Below are 25,449 nucleotides of genomic sequence, written 5' to 3'. Positions count from 1 at the left end.
TCAAGCCTGGTGATTTGAGTCGCAGGTACATTTTCGAAAGGATAGGTTCCCGAAGCTGCGGAAGTCTAAGTTGAAGCCGCGTGGTGCTTGGTCCTTACAAAGTGCTTGCCAAGATCAATGATAATGCATACTCGATAGATCTTCCGAGTTGATGAGTTTGGTGTCGGTAATTCTTTCAATGTTGCTGATTTGACACCATATGACGGAGAAGACCTTGGAGCGTCGGGGTCGACGCCTTTTGAAGGGGGAGATGATGAGGACATCCCTACCTCACTACTACCTCCGTCATTAACAAATGAAGATGAACCTGCTTGTGAAGCTCAAGTCCAATGAAGTTCGGATTGGACCAATTACAAGAGCTCGTGCGAAGCTACTTAATCAACGGGTGAACTTGTTCCTAAACGATACTTTGATTGATGAGAACTTTATAATGCCTAAGTCCTATTACTTATGTATCATCGGGTATCAAGAGGAGACAAGCATCGCACGAGGAGAGGAGCAGTTGGACATGAAGACGGACGTCAAGAGGGCCGTGAAGGCTGGACATGGAGCTGGACATGAAGAGATCTCATGGACGCGCGAGGGAGGAGCGGGAGGAATGCGCGAGAGGAGAAGAAGAAGTCCAGGCCGGTCCAGAACCCGGTCAGACCGGCCCCCAGACCGGACCGCCCGGTCCCTGGCCCGGTCGACCGGTCGTAAACCGGCCACCAACCGGAGGGAATTTATCGTACCGGGGCGAGACCGGAAACTTCGCAGTTTCCCGGTTTCCGACCGGTTGACCGGACCACCGACCGGACCGCCCGGTCCACAGCCCGGTTGACCGGACCACAAACCGGACAGCCCGGTCGACAGCCCGGTTGACCGGATCCCGGACCGGACCGGTCCGAGTCTGTCTCGACCAGATCTATTCCGGGTCGGTTATTTTTGTATCTTTTCGACCAGAACTCGTCCCGGACACCTATATAAGTGCCCAGGACGCCCCCCTGGCTGCTTTAGACCACGTTTAAGATAAACCCTAGTTCTTAGTTGTTTGCTCTGCAAAACTATTGAATTCCCTACACCATATTGCTTGGATATTGTGTAGATCATGTTTAAGTCTTGTGTGATCTGCTGTTCCATTGGGAATTAGACGGTTGCAACTTACCGCTTCGTGGTCGGCGGCTACGTGCGCAAGTGTGTGGAGTTGCGAATATCTTGCGGGGTTGAGAGCTGTTGCATTGGCGACAGGGACCAATCGAGAGATCTCGTTGCGTCATACAAGTTATCATCCACTACATCGTCGTGTTCCTCCGCTGCCATCACCCCGTGATCATCATCACCACCGTTGCTTACTGAGAAGATCGGGCCACCCCATATCACCGCCACTAATCAACTACCAGCAATCAATTTCAGAAGGGTGTTCACAAGAAAACTTGAGTAGGAGAAGGTACACAATCAGTAGCTAACCAACATGTACTACTCGCATCAGAAAATCAACAAATCGAGAGGGTGGAGGAGAGGAAAAACTCAAGCAATCACGCCAGCCTCTGGAATCGACAGCGGCATCCTCCATCAGCTCGTCGTTGGGAACCTCCTCGTGCACTTCGCCGGCCTCCATCTACTTGTCACCGGCGGCCTCCTCGTGCTCGTCGCCGGCAGCCTCCTCGTGTTCGTCGCTGGGGGCCTTCTCCTAGCGCTCGGCGGCGTGCTCACTGCTCAGCAGCGGTGATGCAGCACTGCGGCGCCTGCCCGGCGCGGAGCTCCAGCGCCCATCCCGTGTGGCACTCCGGCACCCATCCGGCGCGGCGCGCCGAGGCGTCGCTCTGCCGCCTCTCAGATGAGGTGCTCCTCCATGTGGCCTGAGAGAGAAAGAAAGTAATTATGTGGCTGAAAAAGCTTGTGAGGGGATAAGGACCAAAGGTGCGAGCGACACGGTTTCTAATAGGGAGCGATGCGTTTTTTTCCGCCGCACAGGAGGCTCGGCGATGCGGCGCCTCTCGTTAGATTTTCCCAAGAAAGAAGTCTAGATGATCCCTCTAAGTATCACGTTTGGGACAGAGAACACCCCTAACTTTAAACTGGGGCACTTAACCCCCTATGTTTGCAATACCAGTCAAATTACCCCCTAGATCGTTGTTGGCAGTATTTGAGAGCTTTTTGGCCGATGTGGACAATGGTTTCACACATCTTTTCAGCTCAGTCCAAATACCCTCCTTTCTTTTCTCTCCCTTGCAACCGACTCAGGCGGTCAGGCCGACGTCCCCGCCCGTCCGCTCAATCTAGAGACCTGCTTGCCGCTGGCGCCCACTGCCGGCGGACGCTGCCGCCCCCGATCGATCGCCCATTCAGTCCAGAGAGCTGCTCGCCGCCGGCTCCCACTGCAAGCTGACGCTGCCGCCCCCGATCGCCCGCCGCTGACACCCTCGTTGCCTCGCTTCCCTTGTCACCGGAGCTGCCCGGCGCCGCTAGCTCGTATTCCCGCCGCTGCGTGCCCCTGCTAGCCGTCGCTGGAGTGCTCGCCACCGCATGCTCCTCGTCCTGCCGGCCTCCGCCGGGTTTCCCTCCGCCGCCCCGGTCCTCCTCCACGGCCGTGGATAGAATGAGGGCCAACGTCATGTTTTGTACCTTATCCAATGCCTCAATGGCTCAATGTTTGTTCTTGTTGTGCAGCTGCGCATGAACCAGAGCAAGGCTGATGAATTGAGGATGCAAGAACTCTCCTCATCAAATTAATTTTAATCCTCTTCATCTCTAATCATTTTCAACAAGTAATTAATTAAACAGTAATATAATCAAGGATGGGAAGAGAAATCGTTTGATCACAGACACACGCCCTTGACGACCTCCCTCGCGTTGTTGGTATACACAGGGCGCTTCACGCACAGAGTGCTCGAAGTTGCCGATGGCGCTGCTGGCCATGGAGTAGAGCCTGAGCTACAACTCACCAAGGCGCCATGGATCATCTTTAGTGCTGAATACAGATGCAATCGTTCAACGGCGGAGCTCCAAATACCACTCCAGGGTGTCGTCGAAGCGGCCGTCGTGCACGACCAGGAGAGCGAGGAGGAGACGGATGTCGGCGGCCGCTCTCCTACACGACGATGATGTCGCTGTCTTCCCGCATCCCTGGCGTGAGGTGAGGAAGCAGAGCAGAGGAGGTAATGCCATGCCGTCGTCAACGCAGAGGTGAGGAAGCGTGGTCAACGAGTCGATCCACGCTTGAAGGTGCCGCACGTCCAGGCCACCAAAACCGCCAACGATTTAGGCAAAACCACCGTAGGGGGCCTAATTGTTCGGTATTACAAACATAGGGGGCTAAGTGCCCCAGTTTAAAGTTAGGGGCGTTCTTTGTCCCAAACCTAATATTTAGGGAGTTATCTAGACTTCTTTCTTAAATGAATAAAAATGGCCTCCCACTTGCTAAGCACAGTTGGACGCGCTGCTCATCATGGTCAAGAAAGCAAATAGGACTATAGAAGTATTTTTGTACTTCACGTAATCATGGTGAAGAAAGCAAATAGGACTATAGGAGTATTTTTGTACTTCACATATTCAGATTTGCTTGGAAATTAGGGTCGTCAGGGTTTAGTGGTTTACTTTGCGTGTTCGGAGCTGATCACCCTTGATTGTAACTCGACTTTGCTGTCTTAAAGAGACGTGGTCTTTTCATTCCAGGATACTGAAGTAGATTGGAAAGTTTTTAACGAGACAAATTTGCCTGCTTAATATATATTGTGCTTCAAAAAAAATGTGCAGAAGTGCTGCCAGACCAAGCGTGCTACGTCCATTCATGTAAGTGCTGCCAAGAGCCAATGACGGCCCAAGGCGTGCTACGTCCACGAACAGAAGTGCTGCCTGGAGCCCAACGTGCTACGCCCGCTTGTGGGATAAGTGCTGCTAGGGCGTCCCGGGCCGCCAAAGCGTGCTACGGCCCCCACAGCCCCCTTTCAATCTAGGGTTACAGGACCACGCCACCGGTCCCAGCCGATACGATGGCCAGCATCCAACTATTTAACCTGGCGAAACTGTTGCTCAACTAGCGGGGTGGGACTAAAATTCTGGAAACAACAATTAACCACCAAATACAGCCCACCAACTTCGGCCCACCTCGCTCTGTTACCCGTCACTCTTACTGACTACTGAAACATCCGCCGGCAGACGGCGGCGAGCCGGCGGCCACCCCGGGGACCCCAGAGATGGCGACGGAGAAGGCGCGACAGCTCCTGGCCCGCCTCGCCGTCACCCCGGACGCTGCCGTCCCCGACCTCCCCTTCCTCCACCGCGCACTCCTCCTCCCTCTCCTCTCCGCCGCCTCCGTCCTCCTCCGCCTCCCCCTCCTGCTCTCGTCCTCTCCGCTACGCCCACGGCGCACCCTCCCGGTCCCGGTCGTCAGTGTCGGCAACCTCACCTGGGGCGGCAACGGGAAGACGCCCATGGTCGACTTCCTGGCCCGCCGGTTTCACAACATTGGCATCTCTCCGCTCATCCTAACAAGGGTAAACCACACTCCTAATGCTGCTTGCTTGTTTGCTGTCAATTCTATGTCTCGTGACCTCAGTTTTGGTGCTGCAGGGTTATGCCGGAGGCGATGAATCCAAGATGCTCCAGAGGCGCCTTGCTGATACTACCACTAAGCTTGGGATTGGTGCAAATAGGGCTGCTGTGGCTTCCTCAATGCTGCAAAAGTATGGCTATGTGAATCCTTGTGAGGCCTTCCTCGGGGAGAATCTTTTGTCAGCACCCAGCCGGGTGGTAAACGCTGCAATTGCCAAAATCGGAGTGGCTATACTGGATGATGGAATGCAGGTATCAAGTATTTGTGTGTTTTTTCTTTCATAGTCTACTTATGTGGATAATTTTCAATCCATCAGTACCATGGTTTACATGATCTCGCTTTAAAATTTTCTGACCCAGAGGCATATCTTTATTTTGCTAACCAGACATGTGTGTTCCTTAACAAACCTTCTCATGTGTGTATGCTCAGTTCTGCCTCTCCTTCCTTGTAGGCAGCACCGGAGCTTGCTTCGAGATGTGGAGATTGTGATGGTCAATGGGCTGACACCTTGGGGAAACGGTCATTTCATTCCACGAGGACCCATGAGGGAACCCTTGAGCGCACTTACTCGTGCTGATATACTGGTTATTCATCATGCGAATCTGGTATGTCATACTCTCAGCGACTAAGACTTTGTGTTGCTTCTTTGTGCTTCCAGCCGGGAATTAAATCTTCAGCGTCTGATATTATTCTAGACACTAGGCACTACAATTCCGCTGTTGAAGTAAGCGAACATACATTTAAGCTGCCAAGTAGAAATTTATGTATGACGTTCATATGATTTTAAGAAGTTAGAACTTAGAAGTAAAATTGATCAAAGGTGCTTGCTGGCTTTCCCATATTGTGAGCAGAACTCATCTGATAAATAGTGGGGACCACCCTTTAGTGCACTCTGCGCAGCAAGAAATGAGAGATGTAGGTACTTTTACCTCAAACTGATGAAGAATTTCATCGGTTGTACGTTCTCTGAACTACCATTTACTATTACACAGGCTTCTGAAGCACAACTGGAAAATATTAAATGTACAGTCCAAGATAGTGGCGCGACATGTCCAGTGTTCTTCAGCAAATTGGCCCCGTCACATATTTTTGAGATTAATAAACCACTACAGAGACTGCCTCTTAGGGTGCTGGATGGCATGGTTGTGCTATGTGTTTCCGCAATTGGTTGCCCAGATGCTTTCATAAATACAGTTAGTGAGGTACGCTTTCCCTTTACTCTTTCGTTTATTTGTCTATATCTCTTAGCTTGGCATTACCTAGCTTAAGAATGGAATGTTGCCTGTTTTTATGTTATTCATTCCGCAAAGACAATATACGTGTGTATAGTGGGTTCTTGCTATTATGTTTTGCTGCTTATCCATCATCCACCCTAATAAATGTTTCTTAGGTGTACTAAACCAACTCTAAATTTTAGTTTGCAGATTATTTTCAAGTTTTTATGTGAAACCTTCAGATATCCTCAATATTTTCTTCCTTTGATGCCTTCCACACATCACTCTTGTTAACATATAACTAATTGAAGATCAAGTTGGTCGGCTAATACATAGTCAAGTTACACAACATCAATTAAAATTTTCTCTTGACTAATCTATGATGCTTTTACTCATTTTTTTCTTCCAAAAATATATGGTAACTACAGTCCACAGGTACCACATGACTGTCAACTGAGTTCTGTTTAGTCTGGGAAAACAATGCAGACATTCCCACTAACAAAGAAATCACATTTTTAATAAAAACTTCTATGATCTATACTAGCCCAATGCAGTGTTCTAGGTCTATAATAATACTTATTATTTATGACAAGGGAGTATACCGATACCTGAATAGTCAGCAAACCTTGCTACCAGGAAATCATGAAAATAATACTTTACTTACTGCTTCTGTAGATTGGTCCAATCAAGATTGATAGGTTGGATTTCAGTGATCACCATTTCTTCCGTGATCATGTAAGTGGCTCCCACCTCTTCTCTTTTTCTTAACATGGTCGTTAGGAATGTTCCACATCAACAACAAAAAAGTACTTTCAAAATGATACATACACATGTCCATTGCGAACATGAGACCTGGTTTGCCAATCGGACTGTAATATATTAATCTGTACCATTTCTGATAGTATGGCATGCATTACATCCATTTTAGCTCATACATGCGGGCTGTTGCAAGACCTTATTTCTAATTTTATATTTTCTTAGTACTAGCGAACTCTTTGTGTGGGAGCTTTCGGCATTGGGTATTAGCTACCTCTTTGTCTTTCATTGCATGATTATTACTTTACTATCCTTGTTTACCTACTATAGGACCTAGAGTTAATCCAAGAAAAGGCGAGGAAGCTTGGGGATCAACATAACAAAGAGACTGTCGTCTTAGTTACAGAGAAGGTATTGCCATTTTGGGACTTCCTGCTTACAATTTCTACGATAATCCATCTGACTGCTTATGTTGTCCTTTTTTTATCTACTTCTCTAACAGGATTACGACCGCGGTCCAGATGTCCTTGGGATGGTGGACGCAAAGGTTTGGGTCCTGTCTTCTTCTTTGCAAATTATGCCCCTCAAGGAACAAGGAGAAGAGGAATTGATGAAGAAAGTAAAGGACATTATTACAAGAACTAGGCGTGCAAAATAACACAGAGGGAGGGCCTAGCCATGAGTTGCTGATCATTTGGTTATATCCAGCTAAAAAATTCTTGAAGCAAAACAATGCTGCCATTGGGGCCTGTCACTTATGTACCATGTTATGTCGCTGTTTAACTGGTTAGTTAAAATCCTGTGTCGGTGCTCTGGAACATTCAGAACTTAAGAGTTTTCAACTGGGTCAGTGGTCTGAAGCTCCACATCAGGGTAATGAGAAAGGTGTTTCTCTTCTGTTGTTCATATATCGCTTTCGGTTTCGGTTGTTTTTTCTTTGAAAAGGTTGCATTGGTAGGTAAATATATCCATCAAGACTTGCCTATGTCTGTCCACTTAGTCGAGTTGACATTCTGTTATTACAATATTCCTACTCTAACCTACATACTACGATCCAAGGTAGGTGCAACTACTATTTAAGTAGTCGATCTTATTGGTAAGAATTTTTTTGATGTGCATTGCATTATATGTTATAGATTTGCAGAGCAAACCAACCATACATTTCATTGTGGATGAATTTATATTTGGAATGATGGGTTGTAGGTGCATTACTCTACTCAATGCTTTGAGTTGTCTGAGTAAAATCCAGACAACTTTATTTCTTGGTTGCTCCTTTTCGGTTTCTAAATTAACTTTTGGTTGCCTTTGTTAATATAACTGCAAGTCTTTTAGTTAACTTGAACATAACTCTATTTCTTTGTAACTATTTTTCCAAATAAATTTTGGCATGTCTGTGTTAATGTGTAATCATTAACTGTCTACTATTTTGTTATCGTAAATTTTGCAAAACCCAGATTATTCCATGAAAGTGTATGTATGTATGTACGAATGTATTTATACCATGTCTATCATTTCCTTAAATCTCAGGCTTCTTGGCCATTTTATGTTTAACACTTGTATACTCAATTGACATGTCATAGATTTCTGAGGCAAGGAGAGAAGCAACCTAATTATGTACACTAGGAATTAACTTAATAGAACAAATGGAATGTTGGTCTCGTAAGGTCAAATAAATGTGTGCTTGTAGCATTGTGCAATGTGCATGGATTAGCAGCAATCGGTTAGTTAGCTACCTATGCATCAGAGTTTTAAGTAACCAATAATGACAGAAGTGAGGAAGGACACTTCAGATGTACACATGAAAATAATAATGGTCTGCTGACAAGGGAGCTAGCTAGACACGTACAGGTGACTGTATCAGTATGTGCATGTGCTAGCTAGGCGCAGATTGAAACTTATGTGTGTTGTACTGTAGAATTGTACATACAGGTGCAGATCCACAACAGTAAACATAGGAACGTGCAACTACTGATTACTAGTTAGCTCTTGGTAAGAAATTCCCTGATGTGTATTGCACCGTGTGTTCTATTCTGGAGAGCCAGAGCAGATGAATCACACATCTCCTTGTGTATGCATGCATGTTTTATCTTGTGGAGATGGGTTCATTTCTCCTCTCAATGCTTTGAACCATCTTTTTCGCTCCCTTTTTATTTCTGAATAAACTTTTGGCTGCCTGTGTAAATTTGTATTTGTTCACTATCAGGTGGTGTAGTTGGCATAAATTTTGCACAAGGGAGCTTATTGCAAAGAACTTTATGTATGTCAGGTGTTCCTTTTTTATCCTAGACATGTTATGTTTAGCATTCTTATACCAAATTACTTATGCGATATATACAAGTCCGCATCCGTGCAAGCATGATGCATGCTCACATGTAAAATTAGAAGGTAAGTACAGAAGCAAGGTAATTGATAAAAAGCAATTGAATTAATGAAGCAAAATTTATGGTTTCTCTTCCAGGGGCAAAATAGATGTGTGCATGTAACATACTAGCATTATGCATGGATTAGAAGCAACTGGTTAATTAGCTACCCATGCATTATGGTTTCATTTAACCAAGAAAGACGAAAGGAATGATACTACATTGCTGGCAGGGGATCTAGCAGGTTGACACAGTCGGCTGTAAGTATGCAAGTGTGCTAGCTAGGTACAGATAGAAGTATTCTGTCCTGCTTCACTGTACACTTGTACGCTGATTACAGAAGTACGTGCATGTTGCAATTATTCCATCGACGTTATATATGCTGATACGCATGTGCTTCTCATATTGCTCCTGTACATGCTACCCTCCTGGAATTTGTGTCAGCAGTGGCATATATTGCGAGTGGGTGCGTAGTATCCAGTATAGATGCATGCCAGCATCTACAACCCTGGTCTTTGCTTTAATTTGTACATACATGTGCACTCCTCATTTTTTGCTTTAATCTGTACGCACATGTGCAGTTCCTCACTTCACACTACTATTCACTACATTCAAGCACTATTTATCTGTTATGGAAGAGAAAGTTTACAATAATCAATTGTTTGATTTGCCTTGCAATAAATATATATACATAGACACCTTTTTGTTTATCATTGGAACCTTGATATGATATAATACAACAGAAACATATTCTCTCTCTTTTCTGCAATGATGTACCCTACACACATAGTAGTGTGTGTACAAGACAAGATTAGATGATCACTTTGCCCTATCTACTGTCTGCTTGTGACTTGACTTGAAAGAAGAAGCAACCATGCTCATGGTTGAAGAGGAAAACACCAATGTATGACAGACTATAGTTGAGGCATCACGAGGCCAACTTGAAATAAGTATTATAGATTTGGTTCTAGTGGTATGGAATATGTTTCACATAGATTAGCTAGGATTTTAATTTACTTTAAAAATCGATCATGATAAAGCTATATATCCTTCCCTGCCTAACATATAGCTATTTATTGCCCTATATTGTTTGAAGGATTTTTTTTTGGAAAATAGTTTGTTGAAGAAACATTAACAGATGATTAGTACACCTATATGTATATTTTGTTAATTAGTTATAATTTCCATTTCATATTTTGTGCACACAAAGCACTGAGAACTCTTTGTTAACCAATGAAGCATCATGCATATCAGTAGAATTATATAGGGATGGATCCATCAGAAGCTATGTTTTCCGAGAAATTGACATTGAGAATGGACAAGATCACATGTATTAATAAAAAGATCAAGGGATCTCAAACATGACAAGAAGATCAAACCTTCTAACTGATCAGATTGTAATAAAATGAAACTGCATGTGCAGTCTAGCTAGGGGGGGATTTCGTGAGGCACTACATAAGTAGGTTACAACACTTGGGGTACAGACTGAAGATGTCTTGATTTGAGCTTTGCAGAGTTTGATCGGCGTACGTATATACACTCATATGTAGATAAATTGACAAGCCTTTGGCCTAGCTAAGATACACTGATTCCGATTTACTGACTCAGAGCAATCACAAAGAATTAACCACAAACGAAATAAGAATGGATTGGGAGGACAGAAGAATAGGAGCATGAACTCCAACGCATAGGCACACATGATCATGTTGGAATAGCAAAATTAGAAGCTTAAATCATGCAACGTTGAGAGTACTAGCAAGCTAGCTAGTCCCAAGCCTAAGCTCCAGATCCACTTCTTGCTGGCCTACTGCAAGATGGAGAGTGCTAGGGCTTGGGACTACTTTGGATACCTTTGCATCGCCATCATCAGCTCCTTGCATCCCCTCTCTTCCAGATGACGCCGGCGATAGCCTCACGAAGAATGGAAGCGCCACAGCCGGAGGCTGATCATCGACACGCCTTCGCTTCCTCCTCTCCTCATCACCTCCTTCCCAGGCTTCCCTCACCATGGCATCATCAGGCATGGAGATGAACACCGTGTTCCTGCTCTCCATGATGATGGTTGATATGTGGGAAGGAGAGGTAGTAGAGGCGCCTATCACGGTGGCCTGCTGATCCTGCGGAGATATAGGGCTCACTGCCGCCCTATACTGCCGGTCTGGCTGAAGGGTCTCATGATGATCATGAGATGAGCTTGTCGGAAGGGGCTGTTCTCGATGATCCGGCGGGGAGGCGCACTGCCGGAGACGAGCACGGTCGCGGCGGTGCACGTTCATGTGGCCACCGAGCGCCTGCGCGGACCGGAACTCTCGACGGCAGAAGGTGCACGTGTAGGAGCGCGGCGGCCACACGCAGCCGGCACCAAGGTGTCCCGCCGCGTCCCGCGCGAACGCCTGCTCCTCCCAAGACGGTTCAGCCGTGGCCGCCGGCGCCGGGAACGTCGTAGCTGTGGCGCCGGCGCCCCACATACCCCAGTAGTAGTTGGCAGCCATGGATCTGCTAGCTAGCTATTCGCGGGTTGCGGTGGTGTTATGCCATGGGATCCATCTCGCGCTGCACTGCAGGTTGGTACCAGTAGTACATAGCTCGCTATAGCCTATAGCTAGCTACCTATAGCCTAGCAAGCAGTAGTAGTGCATGCCAAGTTAAGATGTAAGTAGATGGCTGTGTTTTTGTTGTTTGCGTTTATATGTACATGCACTACATGAGTAGTACTTGAGTAGCTTGGATTAATACCATGCGTGATGTGAGATACTTCCTCTACCTAGTTCACAAATGTTGTCTCTTGACCACTAGCTACTACTATCTGTTATAAACTTATAATAGTATATAGTAAAGTCCAATAACTTTATTATATTATGGAATACATACATATGATATTGAAGTATTCAATCTAACTACACTAAATATCTCGATTGCTAATGTTGTAAAGTTTGACCAAAACTAAACATTTTCCCAAAAAAAAGAGGATAACCCCCGGCCACATATTTGTATTTATAACTCAAAAATATTTAAGCTAGCTAGATTGCACATACTCCCTCCGTCTCATGAAACTTGTCTCAGATTTGATAAAATTTGAATGTATCTACGTACTAGATAGTGTCTAGATACATCTATTTTTTGATAAATCTCAGACACTTTCGTGAGATGGAGGGAGTATATTTTTTTCCGGAAAAGAGGGATAACCTCCTCCTCTGCATCGATTGATGCACATAGCCATATATTATTAAAAAATAGGAAATCCACCTAATTGGGCCACCATTGGTTGGGAAGCCCAATAAAAGGGGGGCCGGCTGAACCCTAAGGGAAGGGTGGGTCGGCGGCCCATGGTGGATCGGCTGTCCCAAAGCCAGTCAAAGCGAGGCACTGAAGTCAAACAAAGTCAACCCGAAAAAAACAAGAGGCCTCGCAAAAATAACTCCGCCACGCTACCACTAACCTTATGCTAAAGGTCCGACACAAGCGGAAGTACACAAACCGTAGGCTAAACTTTCAAAAAGGGATCATGGCAAGTGCACCAATGATAGTCCAGTCGTAGGTCAATCTCAAGACTTCCATCCCCAAATCCGAGCCTCTTCAACAAGAGCACTAAGCATGCATGTGTCAACATTGCTTGATCATGCATTTGTGTTTTCACCGGAGTTCCTATAGCCGAAGCCTCATGTACCATCATCACCTTGCCTGGCCAACGACATGTTGCTAAGCGGATACCACTTTATGAAATGTTGGAAGCCGGTATGTCCTACACCACCCTGCTTCTAGTCATTGTTACACCACCCTCAGTCCATCAGCAACACGCATGACTTGAAGCCTCCGCAAGTGACACCGTGCATACCGCATGATTCGACATATCGTCATGAGACATCGTACATAGCACCTACCGACAATAGGCATGACTTGAAGTCTTTGCAAGAAACGTTGTGTGTAGCACCTATTGAGGCGGATCAAACCCGAGATGGAGGTGGAGGGGGCATCTCATACCCCCGCCAATATCGGAAGCTTCGCAGTTCATCCACAACATGAAGTCTAAGGCCATCACCATCTGAAGATTTGTTACGTTGTTCGTTTCAAAAAAAAAAAAATTTGTTACGTTGTCCACACAAGTACACAACCATGGTGGATGCCGCCATCGAAGGGCTAGGGCCATCATCACCTCTATTCCCAAACACCTCCGCCGCCATCGGATCAGACACATACATGTACATTCTCAAGGAAAATTTTGACTTTCTTAAAACATTTTTAAATAGTTTTTCCCGTAATGGGAGCACCGAGTCCGGTGAGCCAAAACACCACCTCCTAATTCACCCATGGACCAGTCATCCCTACAAAGGGTGATGACCAAGTCAATTTGTTGTCTGTCAAACTTGCCTTCCTTTTGCTAATGGCCTGTCAAACTTGTTGAACGGTTAGTTTGACTAGCGAATCCTAGTGATAATCTGACGAGTAACTACTGATTGATCAATCTGGCACTCTGGGCCGGCAATGCAACGACCTAGCAGCTGACAGTACACATGCATCAAGTAACTAAACAAGTGGGGGAAAGTCGGAAAGAATGAAGAAAAGAATAATGATGCAGTAGGTACTATAAACATATGCGCTAACTTGCACAACTCAACCTCCACTTTTTGGCCTTCAATTTGTCTTAGCTCTTGTTCCATCCGGACGCATACATTATTTATAAAGCGACGTCACTCTGAACGATCGATCGACTGCAACTATCCGACCGGTCCCAGTATCCAGATGGATTAGTCTCTCATATATCATAATAAAGTGGATGCTTGTGCGATTCCATTTGCATGCCTCGTGATCTTTGTCTCCTTCAGTCTCTCATAATCGCAGTGCTCACAATCTCAACACTGCTCGGTCGTTTCGTTGATGAAAATCGAAGAAGTTTCCTCTTTTCCTTAGCAGAAACTCTTCTTTGTGCTTGTGTAGTTGTGTGTAAAAATCGGCAGAAGACTAGACTAAGGGTTTTCACCATGGAATAGGATGGAAGTCCAATTAAGATAACGTGGGACGGCTAAGCTATGATCTTTTTCTCAATATAATTTGCATTGTTTGGAAACTAGTAAATAATTAAGTGCCACTATCTTTTCGACACCGCTAGCTGCTGGGATGCGTGATAAGAACTTGCGTCTGTCATCCATCTCTGTCGCTAAAAAAATTATTTGATGAGTCAATCAGGGGCCCGACCGGGGGCAGCAAAAGATTCTTTCGTTATTGTCTGTCTCTACCTCTAACACGGCTCGATCGCTAGCTCATTAGAGCTTGCATGCGTGCTGCTTTAAGTTAATTAACGCTAAACAAGCTAAATATCATATCAATTCAGTTAAGCGTGTACGTACATGATGAGCTACATATATGTGTGCACATATATCGGATGAGCGAGGAGGATTTAATTGGCGCCAGATATATAATCAACTTTCTACTGAATTCCTATACTGTTCTTCATCAATCTTAGTTTTTTTTGTTATGTATCAGTTCATCGTAAAAGTGAGCCTACCATAAATATTACATTTTGTTTGCGGGGATACCAAAAATATTACTTTAAAGGTGTTGTTTTTGGTAAAAACTTGCCAGCCAGAGTAGATCCAATATTAAACTTTGAGAGGGGAATATACGTACTGTCCTAATTGTTTAGTTGCACGTACAGTGCAGCAGCATATACATGCATGTACCGATGTACGATGGAAAGCAGGGTCCAGATCGAACAGGTACATGCATATGATCATCTATCAGAATATATGATACTACATGATCTTATGGACGTTCGTGTAGGGTTGTGGATCGTTGGATCAATATGCACAAAGTATACTTAGTACCAAGGTTTAAAATAGCATGCTAAAAGAAATAGCGACGACATCCTCCAAATGCTATGCACGCTATATTGCACTGATAGCATACTATATTTCGAATAGCGTTTTGAAAAAAAACATAGATAAAGTCTAAAAATAAAGCATTTCAGCCTAAAAGTGACAGATTCATACATACATAATCACATACAAAAATAATACTCTAATTTTTTAGAAGCCTAACATCAATATTTCACGAGACAATGACATAGTATAAATTATTTATTAAAAATTATCAGTATTACCGACATTGTCTTCCGATTAGGAATCAATAGATTGACGTTCATCAGCACAACAAATAAAAAGAAATTTCTTCTTTTATTAACGAAGAAAACTCAAATCATTGTACCAATAGGCTGTAAAAAATAGCGAGCTAACGCTATGATGTTTTAGCGCGATATAACATGCTATTTCGCAAATAGCGTTATAGCGAGCAAAATTATTAAACTTTAGCGTGGACTGTCAAAATATGCTATACCGTGCTATTAGCGAAGAATAGCGCGCTATTTTAAACACCTTGTTTAGTATTCGCCGTTTATATTGGTTGTCGCTGATTTAGTACAAAGTTAAAGTAGTAGCGCTAGTACTACTCCCTCTATTCATTTTTACTCGACGTGAGGGAGACAACAACAAAGTTTGAAGTCACGACACCACATAGCCAATTGAATACGAACGGATGGAGTATGTAGTAACAAGGCTAAATTATTTATTTACTGCTTAATCGTACTATATAATACATCTAGCCAGCGAGAGCAACAGTTCGTGATCCACGATGCATTATTGGACATGCAGCTGCATGGTATAATACAGCACTAGCCTAGTCGGCCGTCGATCGTACGGCATAATAAGAGGAACTAGAGGTTCTTGCGTACAATGATCACTAGATAGCTCATCTTCATCTTCTGTCGAACAATTGATTGATCGATAGAGATACATGCATATTGGAGTAGTGTCGATCGATTATATGCTTTGAACCTTGAGCTACCCAAACCGGCATTGCATGATTTGTCAAGCGACTTTCAAATCTCTACTGCGGTACTGCATATGTGTCTACGTGGCACAACTGACACGCGTATATCTCTAGTGATAAAATATAGATGCTCGCAAGAGTACGGTGAGGGCACATCTGATTTGTCAGGCGACTTTCAAATCTTCATTACTGTGTGACAAGAAATTTACCCAGGTTCTCCCCCACCCTCTTGTGTCGATAATATGCTGCTCCTCGATTCAATTGGATTATATTGGGAACAAAGTTGAATGGTGTTTCCTGTCAAAAAAAAAATGAAAGTTGAATGGTGTTACAAAGATACACTAGTACAGAAATGCCCTCTTAAGACCCCTGGTCGGTGATGAGATTTGTCACTTGAGACGCGGTTAACTATTTCAGAAGTAGTCATCAGTGTGAGTTTTGTATTTCTGAACGTCACCGATACAAAAACATCGATGACGGTTTTTACTACAGCCACACGAATCGTGTGCAAAATATTATGGCCTATTATTTTTATGTGCATAGTTCCTTTGTTCCCAAAATCGTAGTCTTCTTTTAGAGCAGCCATATATTTTATTAATAGAAATAAAGTTACATGAACAAACATAAAATATAAAATGATTGTTCCTACACATGCCATTGATTAACATGCTCACTGCAAGGAGCAAGGCGCACATTATTGTGGCACGTGGTCGGTTGAATGTTCTCGTGCTATCTTGGACCTAGATCTACGCATCCCATTGACGAAATAGAGAAAGAACGATAAATCCACCACCTTCAGACCAACATCCCCATTTCAGAGCATACACCTCGTCCCGGCCGCCAACACCCGCTGTGAATCACGATAAACGCCAACAACACAGCAGGAAACTTATCCTCGCTAGATCTGAAGAACGACGTGATGACCAAGCCACCTGCTCCACGATGATGCCGGTTAGAGCACCATCAAGATGGGGGAGAAGCATGGGCACCTTATTCCAATGTGTCACCGTCCCCGACACCTATGCGATGCCCCAATCCCAAGATTGTGGGCAATGACAAAACCTAACCAGCCTTGATCATCCATGATGGATTTCTGTTGACATCCCTAAGCCTGATATCCCTATTGCATCCAGCGCTCGTCCTAAGACTAGGAGTCCTTAGGATCATCCCCAAATAGGGTCTAAAGGCGTATGGGATGGGAAGCATCACTAACCTAGGTGCTATCAGAACCTTAAAGAAATGGGAAGGGGACATCATTTCGTGGTAATATCCTACCTTGGCCAACCTTCCTCTCGACCTTTTGTTGGAGTTGCTATCTCTCCAGGAATCTCCACAGGGATGCCAAGTTGCAGAGCCTACAAAAATCTAAATGAAATGATTAGCAATGCAATTCAATACACATGGAAAGCCTCATACTTAAATCCCCACATAATTAATGTACCTCCAAGATTTGGATCTAAAGTATAATATCATGTGCAATGCAGAGCCTATATATATCACAAGATACTCTAAACCTACCCTTGGACACAATCAGGATAGTTTAATCGTCAACATAACAACAATGAATTGCATCATGACAGACTAATCCATTCCCCTAGTCTAAAAACTAGGGTTTATGTCCTCTGGCTGTCTCTTCGGCCGTGAGTTCCCTATCGCCCAAGAGGATCGTTGTTGTCCATGCATGTTGTTTCCTTGCGATGGATGAGAAAGGTGAATCGAGCTGATCAGCCAAAGGAGGAAAATAGGATGTTGAAGATCTCCTTGGGTCGATTGAATCTACACGAGGAGTCTGAGAAGAAGAAGCATCTGATCCAACAGAGAAGGCGGAGTGGCTTGCGATCGTGAAGGTCCGTACAACTAGGGGCTTTAGCCCTAGTTCTTTGTACTCCAACATGAGATCGGCGTGGAACTTTGCAAAGGAGGTGGTCTGGAGGAGGATCGATGATAACCTTTTTACAGTTGAATTCGTTTGCCTCGGAGTTTGGGACAAAGCGATGAACTGGGAACCCTGGATTTTCAGAAAGAACTATGCTCTGATGTTGGAGTATGATGGGTTTCAAAAACCTAGAGCAATAGGGCTTGATAAAATCACCGTCTCGGCTAGGGTGATGAAGTTGCCGACAGTTACCTGAAAGAGTGTGTGATCTGAGGTATGTGCAGACAGATGGATGGGATTAAAGAAGTTCAGGTAATGCTTCATGCAAGATTCATTGGAGAATTTGTTTGTGTGAGAGTGAAAATCAATGTGGCGACCAAGCTATCACGTTTTGTCTCGATCACGAAGGACAAGAAGATGGAGTGGTACCAACTGAAGTATGAAAAACTACCAGTTTTCTGGGCGCCTGGTCTACTCGGCCATTAGTACTAGTAGTGCGGTACAGGTGAGCATGATGAGAAAAAACTCGAGTGGGGTGATTTTATTCTGGCAGATGGAGGGAGAGGTCGTGCTAGAGGAATGGGTTGAGGTCGAGTACCAGGAGGAGGTAATCCACCTATGGGCAGAGGTAGAGGACACACTTCACGGGGGGGGGGGGGTCATGCTTGATCTGAATGATAAGGATTGGCCGAGGGCCAAATTAATGTTGATGAGGACATGCCTGATCGAATAAATTCCAGAATGAGATTGAAGTTTGATGGCCAAGGGAGTCATGGTGTACAAGGCCGGGGCACCAACTGGTGTCAACAAACTTTCTATAGTAGCAAATATGGTGAATCAGCTAGATGGGAAAACTGAAAAGAGCCAGGAATCTGTTGCAAGAATTCTAGAGAAAATCCAGCCTCCTAAGTGTTTGAGGAAAGAGGATGAAGTACCAAACCCAAACATATCCACGACCTCTAAATCAGGGGTTGTCCGGGAGGAAGGAAATTTTTACAACAGTCATGCTCTGCAAAAGGCGACGGCTGTTACGACACTTATGAAGATTCATAAGCCATGATCCTGATGTCATTTTTCTCATGGAAACTCATTTAGATGAATGGCCAATGGAATGCCTCCGCCGGCAACGTAAAGAGGGACTAAGAAGAGATGGTCGTAAGGGCGTTCTTTAAATGTTATGGAAGAAAGAGGCACTATTGTAATTGCGACACAAAACTGAAAATTATATTGACTCACTACTAGGGAGGATCTAGAAATTTTTTGGAGGTTAACGGGGTTCTATGGCGAACCAAGATGGGCTGATAAGTATCTATCATGGGAGCGTATCAGTGAACTGACGGAGGTTACAAGCATGCCATGGTTAATTATGGGTGATCTAAATGAAATTATTTACTCATTTGAAAAACAAGGAGGTAGAACTCGGATTGTAGGACACTTGACGGATTGTGGTTTATCTGACTTGGGATATATTGGCGGCAAATTCACTTAGCATAGAGGTGGAATCAGAAACGCTTGTGATGGTTGGAGATTGAAGTTTGATGATGCAGTTGTGGAAAATTTTGAGTACAATCGGTCCGACCATAGGCCAATTCTGCTAAGATTTGGGGGTGAAACAATTCATGGAATGAAGGCTCAGGTGTGTTGCGGTTTGAAGCCCGCTGGCTAAAGGAAATAATTTCTAGCAGATAGTGGAGGGAGCTTGGGAGGCCTCGGCCAATGATACGTGCATTTTGTATCATCATATTAGCAACATATAGAACTAGTTCTTATAGTTATTTGCATTGTTTTATCATTATTTATGCATATTCAGATGATTTTTGGGACTTTCCTACAAAGTCCCCTTCATTGGTATTTAATTTCCGGGAGGTAGAAAACCTCATTTTTCATTTTTTTTGTTTCACCGACTTTCCAGACATCAATAAATCTTGGGGAAAATACCACGGAAATTTTTCATCACGAGAAGGACACTCAGTGTTGGAATCATGCGAGGGGAGCCACGAGGGCCAGGAAGACCTAGGTGGTGTGGCCCCACTTGTAGGCCACAACACTAGGTGGTTCTGGCACCTCAGGCATCGTCTCGTCTCCTCCTTTATATGAGAGCCTTCGTTTCACCAGAAAAGTTACGCCATATATTTTTCACGATTTATTGAGGTGGCGGCGGAAGTCAAAGTCATGTCCTACTCCGGGAGAGGGCAGATCCTGCTACTTCGAGGCCACCGGAGACGGGGGAATCGAAGCCATCTTCATCACCACTCCTCTTTGGCATAGGGGGGATGCATCTCCATCAACATCTAGATCATCGCCATCTCCATTCTCCGAGATCCATATCACCCCCCTTATAGTTTGTGGTAGATTGAATCTTGGATATTGTTTAAGTGTTATTTGCATGTTTGTGATTGAAAACTTGTCTCTATTTGGTTGTGAAGTTATATTCTCAGATTGTGTTGTAATCCATAAGCCACATATCCATATCATGTTTCATGGTTGTGAGTAGTTCCCCATGTTCCTCATGGCATAGGATGAATTGGCTATGATTTCTATATAATATGCAGTGAGTATGTGCTCAAGTTTCTATCTTTTTGTGTGGCTCTATGGTGGTAATGTGCGAACGCCGACTGCATGTTACTTCACCTTTATGGGCTCATAGGGCTGCACCTTAGAGTGATGAGAGGGGTAGGAAGGGACGGAATGACAGAAATCGTTTTCCAATTCTTTGAGTTGCAATAGGGGGACTTATATTGGGGACCTTAGAACTTACTGTTGTGGTTGGATATTTATGTCTTAATGATTCTCGAGTTCTCATTAATTTGGCATTGTGACCAATCACAAGGGGTGGATTCGCTCATACATATGGCTGCACCTAATTTAGGATTCGTCCAACGAGATTTGAGCTTAATTGACAAAATATTTACCATGTGATGGCTCCTAAGTGCAGGAGATCAATTGTAGTACTTTTCAATAAGAAAGGTTGTTGAACCCACGAGGAGATGAAGGTACTGGTTAGCAGATTTCACAAGTAAACAATAATAAGAATGCAGTAGTTTTGGTGTTTTGGGTGTATAGTTCGCAATGAGATAAAGTATTGAAACTAAATAGCAATATGTAAAAACTCTCAATGAGAGAAAGCCCAATCCTCTATGCAACAAGAGGATAAGCTCAATTGTGTGTGTGATAATATTCTACTCCTCCATTCAATTTGATTATATCGGGAACAAAGTTGAATGGTGCTCCTTTCAAAAAAAAATGAAAGTTGAATGGTGTTACAAAGATGCACTAGTACAGAAATTCCCTCTTAAGACCCCTGGTCGGTGATGAAATTAGTCACTTGAGACGCGGTTAATTATTTCAGAAGTAGTCATCAGTGTCAATTTTCTATTTCTGAACATCACTGATACAGAAACATCGATGACGGTTTTTTACTACAGCCACACGAATCGTGTGCAAAATATTTTGGCCTACTATGTTTGTGTGTATAGTTCCTTTGTTCCCAAAAGTGTAGTCTTCTTTTTAGAGCAGCCATATATTTTATTAATATAAATTAAGTTACATGAACAAACATAAAATATAAAATGATTGTTCCTACACACGCCATTGATAAACATGCTCACTACAAGGATCAAGGCACATATCATTGTGGAACATCAGCTGGATGTCCCCGTGCTATCTTGGACCTAGATCTAATGGGCCCACTCGGTAATACCATATCAACACCGCTTGCAAGCAAGTGACTAGGTCACAAGGGATGTGATATTATGATGACGAGTTGAATTGTGTTTGTCGGAAACGAGATAGAACATAGGCAAAGCGGATACCAAAGATCAAAGTCTCGGACAAACAAAGGTACCATGTTACAAAAGGAATAAGACTCGGTGTTGAGGTTCAAACGATAAACTAAATTCGTGGTTGCATAGGGACCGTTATAGTTTTCCAGAAGCCCCTGGTGGTCATTGATCGGAGAGTCATCTTGATCATGTCTACACATTCCCGAACCCGTAGGGTGGCACACTTAAGGGTATACGACGCTTTGGGATAGATTCTGTATTGTTCGAGAATAGGAAGAGAACACCAGAATTGTTCCGGAGAGGAGCCTGAATAAGTTTCGGGGTCAATGAATAGTTTAGAGACTTAAATATATGTTTATTATTTAATTAAATAATTAAATATAAAAAATAGGAAATCCACCTAATTGGGCCACCATTGGTTGGGAAGCCCAATAAAAGGGGGGCCGGCTGAACCCTAAGGGAAGGGTGGGTCGGCGGCCCATGGTGGATCGGCTGTCCCAAACCCTGACCCTAAGGCCGGCGGCGCATGGAGGGAAGCGGGCGGTTTCCCCTTGGTGGCTCCCCTCTCCTCTCCCATCCCCGTATATAAAGATCCCCAAGGGGCCTCTCCTCATTCATCCCATTGAGTTTTCTCTCCCTCCCCTCCCCTCTCATCTCCCTCACGTGTGTTCCCAAGTTTGGAACGTGCGCAGGATTGTAGTATTCTCATCCGACTGCATGTTGTCGTGCTGTCGGGACACCGGTCTGAATCTTCTTCTTCCGTTGCACCGCTGGACCAGAGCACGGGAGGATTTATACATTGTACGTGTGTAGAACTGCGGAGGCGCAACACTTGGAGCGCTTCATTGTTGGACTTCTTCACGGCCTTGAGGTCGTACAACTTCATCGACAAACGTTCATTGTGAACGTTAGGCTTTTCGGTCTTGAAGGGTATGAACACTGACCCCCCCCCCCCCGTTACTTTGCATCTTCATAGAATAGATCTTGGTTGTATCATTCTGTCGTAGGAAATATTTTGTTTTCTGCAATGGAACCCAACAGTGGTATGAGACCGATCTATGCATTGATGTATATGTACGACTAGAACACATAGCAATATGTGGGCATTGATTTTCAAATTGTTACCCTCCTATTACGATTGCTCTTCACTGCGGCATTGTTTGATGAAACGGCCCCGACCGACCTCTCGCGTACACTTACAGAAAACTGGTTCTCATTTGACATATGGCTTGAACAATATAAGCGGCTAGGCGTGTCTATCTATCTTACTTTAGTGGTGTGGCTTTTACATGGTGAAGGGCCCTGAACAAGCCTTTGTGAGAGTTTCATTTTATTGTTGTTTAAAATTAAGTATAACCTTTTTGTGAAGAAGGGTGCATTTTCCAATTTTTTCCAAACGAGGCTCTCATATTAAACAACGATTTTAAATCTCCTTTAGAACTTTACTCTCAATATTCCTGGGTCAAGGTTAGGAGTTTTATTGTTCCAGACAGTCTATCGAAATTTGTAACGTGTCACTTGATGCATGTAAAATGCATGCATAAACTTTTTTCCTTTATCATATTGAATTTTCAAATATTTGCAACATATATGATGATAATACCATGTTTTACATTGATTTATGAGGATTTACCAATGATCCCCTTTATTTGGGTTATAACGCTACAGAACAGGAAAACCATGTTTTGTGTATTTTCACTTTTAGAGACCTATACGGAGTCAAATTGAACTGAGATTTTTGGAGCGTCACGTTTTCATCGAAGAAGCAACATGGGCCCTGAAAGCTCACCTAGAGAGGCCTGAGGGCCAAAAGAGGACAGGTGGCGCGGCCAGGAAGAGAGGTCACGCCACCCCTCCTATTTCAGCCGTCGATCGCCCGTTTGCCCTGATTCTTTCGTGAAGAGATATATTATGCCCTAAAATGACTATATATATGACCCCGAAGAGTTCTCGGGAGGAGAGCGCCGCACGAACACAGAAACACGAAAACGGAGGCTGATGCAGAGAAGATTGGAGGGGGAAACTCCACCGGGATCACCACCGAAGGGATCTCCACCTTCTCCAACGTCTTCATCATCATCACCATGACCAAGAGGGAGTAGTCCACCTCTGGACTATGGGTTTGTGGCACTAGCTTGATCTATTTCTCTCATGTTCTTCGTAGTTCTTAGTGCCATATGAGCTGCCTATCATGATTTTGGTCATATTTGTAATACCTATGTAGTGGATCCATATTCTATGATATTATTTTATGAGATCTGATCCTATTCTACGGTGAGATGTATTGATAGATGCATATTATGTACCCCATTTTTAAGTTTATGTTGTGATCCAACATCTATGCAAGAGCGTGTGTGGGGTGATGTGCGTGTTAGATGGAGTAGCATGATTTTAGTGATTGGATAGTGACAATATGTTCAAGATCTATTATGGTGGTGACTTTCTTTTGCTACCTCAATAGGGATAAACTGAATGCATGTGCTATGTTCATCATGTGACAGTAGTGATGATGTTGTTTATTCAAGGTAGCATATTTGATATTCAAACTTCATGTCAAAGTACTTATTGATATGCTATGTTAAATCTTAAAACAAGATTGACGAAGTTTGTTTCATGTGGAGTATAAGAGAGGTGTGTTGCATCATCTCTATGATAGGACGTGATGCCCATATTAATTCTGATCTTAGATATAATATTATATTCACCTTCAAATCTCATGGATGAATTTCTTTTTGTCCACCACAACTTTAAGAGAGAATATTCAAATGAACCCATGAACCCCGGTCCACTTTTATCATAAGAAATAACTTTATATTGATTTTACCTTGTTTTCTATTTGTTGCATTATTTTAATCCAAAATACAGAAATATGTACTTTTCTTATTTGCATCTAAAACACCAAAAACAATCAACCTCTTTACAATTTTTACTTAGCTATTTTATCTAGTTTAGTTTGTACTCGTTTTATTTCTACTTGTGTTATTTACTTACACGAAACCTTGTGCTTGACAACTACACGGTGGAGTTGGGGACATAAGGCATATACTTTACCTGCAGGATTGCTTGAAGAAGAGAGGGGAGAATACTCTTCCATCCAGTTCCCCGATAATTCGATATAAACCCTCGAGACACCATTGTGGGGAAGATACTCCGTTGATACAAAACTCTGAGTCCCAACGTATCAAGATCTTTTTGGCATTGCTAGTAGCCGTCATCAAGAGTATTTTCTAGCGTCGTTGCCGAGGAACTGAGAAGAGTTACACCATAGAATATTTTCTAGCGCTGTTGCAATCTTCTTACAACTGCGTTTCACCAAAGCTTGGGGAGGTAACACCGTTATATTGTGAGCTCTCTTATCTCTTTTAGATTTGCATCGTATTTTATTTGTCTTGTTTTTAGTCTTTGCTTTCTTGTTTTTATTTTTTTCTTGTTAGTTCTTGTTCATAAAATGCAAAAATCCATTAAAAAAATAGTTATGTGTGTCCAAACTTTGAGAAATTTTTATGAATATAGATCAACTAGATAAGGAAGTAGAGTATATGAATTGCTTGAGCACCTTCATGAAATTGCTACTGATTTTTGTGAAATACATAATATAACTTATTGCACTAAAAAGGTTACAAACACTCTAACTACCAATGTAAGCATACTAGTTATTCCATTATTGATGCCTATCAAGAGTGTAAATTTTCATGTCAAGAGATGGAGCAAGTTGAGAAATATGTTGCTTATGTTGAAGCCCATGAATTAGTGATAAGGGATGGCCCGATCTTCTCAGTAAGCAATGGTGGTGATGATGATCACGGGATGAACACAGCGGAGATAACTTGATGATGAAGTGGATGATAACTTGTATGACGCAACGAGATCTCTTGATTGGTCCCTGTCGCCAATGCAATAGCTCTCAACCCTGCAAGATATTCGCAACTCCACACACTTGCACGTAGCCGCCGACCACGAAGCGGTCAGTTGCAACCTTATAATTCCCAATGGAACAGCAGATCACACAAGACTTTCAGAATTACACCAAATCAAGGCAATATGGTGTAGGGATTCAATAGAATTGCAAAGCAATCAACTATGAACTAGGGAACTAGGGTTTATC

The 25,449-nt window shown here is 43.5% G+C and overlaps 1 protein-coding gene across 1 annotated transcript; it reads left to right on the top strand.

Moving 5' to 3' along the window:
* The first annotated feature begins 4,265 nt into the window (after window positions 1-4,265).
* LOC124677762 (probable tetraacyldisaccharide 4'-kinase, mitochondrial) lies at window positions 4,266-7,410 on the top strand. Its single transcript, XM_047213725.1, has 7 exons — window positions 4,266-4,475; window positions 4,552-4,785; window positions 4,990-5,139; window positions 5,527-5,736; window positions 6,424-6,483; window positions 6,835-6,915; window positions 7,007-7,410. The coding sequence occupies exons 1-7, from the start codon at window positions 4,413-4,415 to the stop codon at window positions 7,160-7,162; spliced, it is 954 nt and encodes a 317-aa protein (XP_047069681.1). The 5' UTR covers window positions 4,266-4,412; the 3' UTR covers window positions 7,163-7,410.
* Window positions 7,411-25,449: the final 18,039 nt, after the last annotated feature.

The sequence above is a fragment of the Lolium rigidum genome, chromosome 7 (genome assembly GCF_022539505.1).
Source record: "Lolium rigidum isolate FL_2022 chromosome 7, APGP_CSIRO_Lrig_0.1, whole genome shotgun sequence".
NCBI lineage: Eukaryota > Viridiplantae > Streptophyta > Magnoliopsida > Poales > Poaceae > Lolium > Lolium rigidum.
This window is presented reverse-complemented; position numbering and strand designations above follow the sequence as displayed.